Raw genomic sequence first — 4,682 nt, forward strand, 5'->3', positions numbered from 1 at the left:
GCTTTAAAGACTTGGGTCGCTTATAAAGATGTGCAGCTCCAGAGATGGCTCTCTCAATAGGGAAACTAGTTTAAGACATACATATATTATCTTGAGAATTTCCATCTCAGTGGGGGGTGGGGGTAGATCTCCCTATAGATTTTTTTTTCTGATACTCTCCTTGGTGCCCTATCATTTCTTATCTGAAATTAAAATCCTTTATGATTTAAAACATTCCTTCAGTGGAAACTTGTCTAGCCCTGGAAATCCAACACTCTCCATTAGAATTTGTTATACTTCTATTTTAATGCTATTAGCGTGACAGAATAAAGCCCAAAGTTGTACATTGTCGTTAGCAGTGAATATCTTTCCAAATAAAACCTTAAGGTGTAAATAAGGAATGTTCCAAAGATAGGTGAACAAATTACACTGATTTAAGTGGTGGGGCTCTCCTACCAACAAGATAAAGTGGTCAGGCAACTTTCCCCTCTTAAAATGTTACTGGAAACTGGTGAAATGCTTTGAACAGTCTGGATGTTTTCAATGGGCTCTGTTCTACTAGTTCATGAATGCCTTTTTTAAAAAAAGATAATACAACTACTTGGGTTTTTCTTTTTATCTTCTTTCCTATTCACGATTAAAAATGTGATAAATCAGGTTTTTGGCTCTGAATAACAATGGCTTGATTTAGATTTCCTAGTAAATCTATTCAAAAGTGAAACAAAGGGTTCCTTTGGAGGATACCTTACACTTCACCTGGACCAGGCACGTAAGGGCAATTCAGATAAAAATCTTGTTAGGAACTCAACAAGAAATAGAAGATTTTCTCTTTTCCCTGGTTCAGGCTTTATTTAAACTCTTTGTTCAAAAAAAATGAACAGAGTGATAGTCGGATTCTAATTTACAGATATAGCTTAGACGTCTAATATTAAATTAGAAGATCACACAAGAAAACCATTTACACATAAAGGTTAAAACCAATATTTAAATTTTTAAAAACTTTATATTACATAAAGCCAAAATGAAACTAAATACATGTTAGCCAACTTCGTTCACAAACATTAGTCAAAATATATACATTTAAAAAGAAACAAAAAAGCTTTAATTGAGGAAGGATCTTTTTTCTAAAATGTGTTTTATCATAATTTGCAAATGAATTGCAGGTGATCTAAAAAATGAGCCAATCGGGGAGGGAACTCTAAAACACATTAAAACGGCTCAAGTTGGGAGAGAAATGCTCGCTGAAAATGAGAGACATCTGTCGAGACAATTCTGTGCTTTTTTTCAGGTTTGCTAAATAATAAATATATAATTACCATTCAGACAAAAAAGTCTGATTTAATCTTCGATAAAATTGCGATTCTGAAATAGTTCCGCAATTTTTAAAAGTTGACTTTGACATTTGCTCAAAATGTTTTTGAGTCTAAAACCGACTCAAGTTTAGGGCAACGAAAATAACACATTTTCCAAGACTCAGTGTTTTCACAGACATGTACACATTTACAATCTTAAGGTGAAATCAGCCCTAGGGGAAAATAGGAACAGTGCCTTTTCCCTTTTTGTAAACTGTGTCAGAAATCCAAGCGAGTGGACTCAGGGAGACTTCTTGTAGTTTTGTTTGTTTGTTTTAAGGGAGAAAATCCAATCGACAACTTTCATCTCACACATATTTCTTGTTTGCGTTTCTTGCTCTTGAGAAAGAGCCCTTGCTCTGATTTGCATATGGCGTGATAAACAAAAGAAACCGTGATCACCTCACATACAAAAGGCCAGATTGGAGCCGGTCACTGGTCAAGAATGGATCCGGTCTGGGGGTTCTGCTTGGAATTACAGAGATCTGCAGAGTTCAAATAGTACAAACAGGGAGCAAGTTTGCTCAGAGCCATCCCACTCCGAGATCAGCTTTTCCCGTGTGCCAGCCATTTCAGACCTAACATTTGAACAGAGTGCATGCAAGACAGACCAGGGGGGTGGGAGGGACGGAGATCATGAGAAACAAAAACAAAACCGACAATAAAACTTCCAACAAACAAAACTGGAAAGCCCATCATGTCAAAAAGTTACTCCACCTCTGTGGATCAAAAAACGCAACAGGTTCCGAAGTGCAAAGCAAACACCAACTGCTGCCGGATACAACCGCCCTCCTTAAAGTTGTTGCGGGTCTGAAATGATCCTGTGAATTCACACGCACTCTCGCCCGCGCACTCGCGCGCTCGGCCACTCGCGCCCCGACTGGCATCTCTGCCTCTGCCAGGCACCTATACATCTTATGTACATACAAGCCGGGCCCAGTCGCGGGAGGGCGCACGGGGAGGCCGCAGAACTCGTACCTATACATATGTACACGTGTACACACCGGTCCTCGCGAGGCGGCCCCGCGGGGTCATAGCGCGGCGGCGTAGGCCGCGGGGTAGGGGTCCAGCTGAGGCTTGCCCATGCCCGGCAGCAGGATGTAGGCGAGCGGCGGCTGCAGCCCGGGGCTGGGCCACGCGCTGCAGTTGCACGGGATCATGTAGCCCGGGTTGCCCGGGCTGGGGTGCGAGTGCGTGTGCCCCCCGGCGGCCGCGGCCGCCGCTGCAGCCGCCGCCGCCGCGCCGTGGAAGGCGCCCGCGCCAGCGGTCGGGTAGCCCAGCGACGACGCGTACGGGAGGCCGGACGACGACGACGAGATCTCTGCCATCTTGGAGCCCAGGTCGAGCAGCGAGTAGGGGCTGCCCGCGGCGGCGGCGGCGGCTGCGGCGGCGGCGGCCGCGGCCGACTGCGGGAAGAAGACGCGCGCGGCGGCGGCGGCGGCAGCGGCGGCCGCCTTCTCGGGGTTGGCGAGCAGCGACTCCGGCACCAGGCCGCCGCCCGCACCCGCGTGCAGCCCGGCGCCCGCCTTGAGCGCCGGGTGCTCGGTGTCGGCCACGCCGCCCAGGCCGTAGGGCACCGGGAAGGCGAACTTGTCCTTCTTGAGCAGCGTCTTGGGCTTGCGCCGCGGCCGGTACTTGTAGTCGGGGTGCTCCTTCATGTGCATGGCGCGCAGACGCTTCGCCTCGTCGATGAACGGCCGCTTCTCCGACTCCGTGAGCAGCTTCCACTCGGCGCCCAGGCGCTTGCTGATCTCCGAGTTGTGCATCTTGGGGTTCTCCTGGGCCATCTTGCGCCGCTGAGCCCGCGACCACACCATGAAGGCGTTCATGGGCCGCTTGACGTGGTCCACCGGCTTGGACATACTATCGCCGTGCCGCGGCTGCAGCCCGCCGCCGCCCGGGCCCTCGCCCTCGGCCCGGAGGAAATCAATGTTGGCTGCCCGCGGGGACCCGCTCGGCCGGTCGGTGTTCGCCGCGCCCCACTTCGCGCCCCGGCGGCGCTCCCGCCCGGGAGGAGGGGGCCAGGGGACGAGCCCAGGGCCGCTCCGCGCCCCGGGCCGCCCTGGTCTCTCCCGCCGAGCGCTCGGGAAAATCCTCTCCGGGACACTGTAACTTCTCGGCGGTTCCCCTACCCCGCAGTGGCGATTTGCCCTTTGCTTTCTTTTGGTCCTTCCTCTCCGGTCGCGTCTGCTCTCGAACTCCCCGCAGGTAGCCGCTGCCGGGCAGAGCTCTCCCCTCCTCTGTCTTTTCTCTCTTAAATGCAAAGCAGCCCCGAAAGTTGCGTCGCGGAAGCTCCACCGAGTTGGGCCGAGGAGCCCGCCGCCGCGTGCTGCCAAGTGCCAAAGGGGGCTCTCGGCGGCTGGAGTGTTTGGGTTCTCCTCGGTGACTTTTTCATTTGACAGAAGCAGATGGGGTGGGGAAGGAGGGGAGGTGGCCCTGGAGGAGGAAGAGGAGGGGGAGGCGGAGGAGTGTCCGGGCGCGCCACGGGAACACAGAGCGCAGCAATGGATATAAATACAAATACAGCAGCACCAGCCCGTCTTCTTGGTTCAGGCCAGGGTACGCTGATGGGAACCCCCAATCAGCTGGGGTTTTATGGGAGGGGGAAGCTGGACTCCCAGCACCTGCCTCTCGAGTCCTTCTCTCCAGTTGCTGGACGGGAGGGGCGACGAAAGAGGTTGGATGAGGCGTGAGCAAGCCTGGGGTCGCCCGGCCTCAGAGGAAATTCTCCTCGCTCGCCGAGGCGCTGCGTCTGGCGGTCCCCGGGGCCATGCTGGCTCGGCTGGCTCCGAGGCCCTCCAGGCGCGCCAGCCGACTAGGGCTCCCGGAGCACGCCGAACGTGGGGGGCGGTGCAGCCTTCGCGCGGCGCGGCAGGCCCGACACTGGCCGTGTCCCCTCCTCGCTCCTGTCGGCAGCCGCCTGGCACTTGCAACTAACTTCGTCCAAGTTTCCTGCGCCGGCGCCGCCGCGCCTCTCTCGGCGCGCTCGCCTGGGAGCGTGCGCCCGCGTGCACGCCTCGCCCGGGCCCCTCTCTCCTCGGTTCTCCGCCGGAGCCGAGCAGGCGCAGGGGCCGAGGTGCTGGAGGAGGAGATTTAAGGAAAACGCGCCATCACCTCGGTTCGCGGGTCCGCGCTGGGGCAGTTCCCGCTTTCCCCACCTCCAGCAGCGCAGCGGGCCCCTTCCTGGCCCCGGCCTCCACGCCGCCGCTCCGGAAGCGGCTGGAGCCCTCTGCACAGGCTCAGGTGAGTGTCGCTACCTGCGTGCTAACGCGCCCGCAGCCGGCGCTGGGTGTGCATGTCCAGCCGGGGCCGAGTGTGAGTATATCTGGGGGCGTGCGGAGGAGGTGGAGC

The 4,682-nt window shown here is 54.9% G+C and overlaps 1 protein-coding gene across 2 annotated transcripts; it reads right to left on the reverse strand.

Moving 5' to 3' along the window:
• Nucleotides 1-806: 806 nt before the first annotated feature.
• SOX21 (SRY (sex determining region Y)-box 21) lies at nt 807-3,693 on the reverse strand. Of its 2 annotated transcripts, XM_012647345.1 has the most exons (2): nt 2,757-3,679; nt 807-2,690 (listed from the first exon to the last, which is right to left on the reverse strand). In XM_012647345.1, the coding sequence occupies exons 1-2, from the start codon at nt 3,191-3,193 to the stop codon at nt 2,363-2,365; spliced, it is 765 nt and encodes a 254-aa protein (XP_012502799.1). In that variant the 5' UTR covers nt 3,194-3,679; the 3' UTR covers nt 807-2,362. The 2 variants fall into 2 exon arrangements, with proteins under 2 accessions (XP_012502799.1, XP_012502798.1); XM_012647344.1 differs by having other exon boundaries at nt 807-3,693.
• Between the last annotated feature and the right edge of the window lie 989 nt (nt 3,694-4,682).

This window comes from Propithecus coquereli, unplaced genomic scaffold (genome assembly GCF_000956105.1).
Source record: "Propithecus coquereli isolate 6110/MARCELLA unplaced genomic scaffold, Pcoq_1.0 Scaffold262, whole genome shotgun sequence".
Lineage (NCBI taxonomy): Eukaryota > Metazoa > Chordata > Mammalia > Primates > Indriidae > Propithecus > Propithecus coquereli.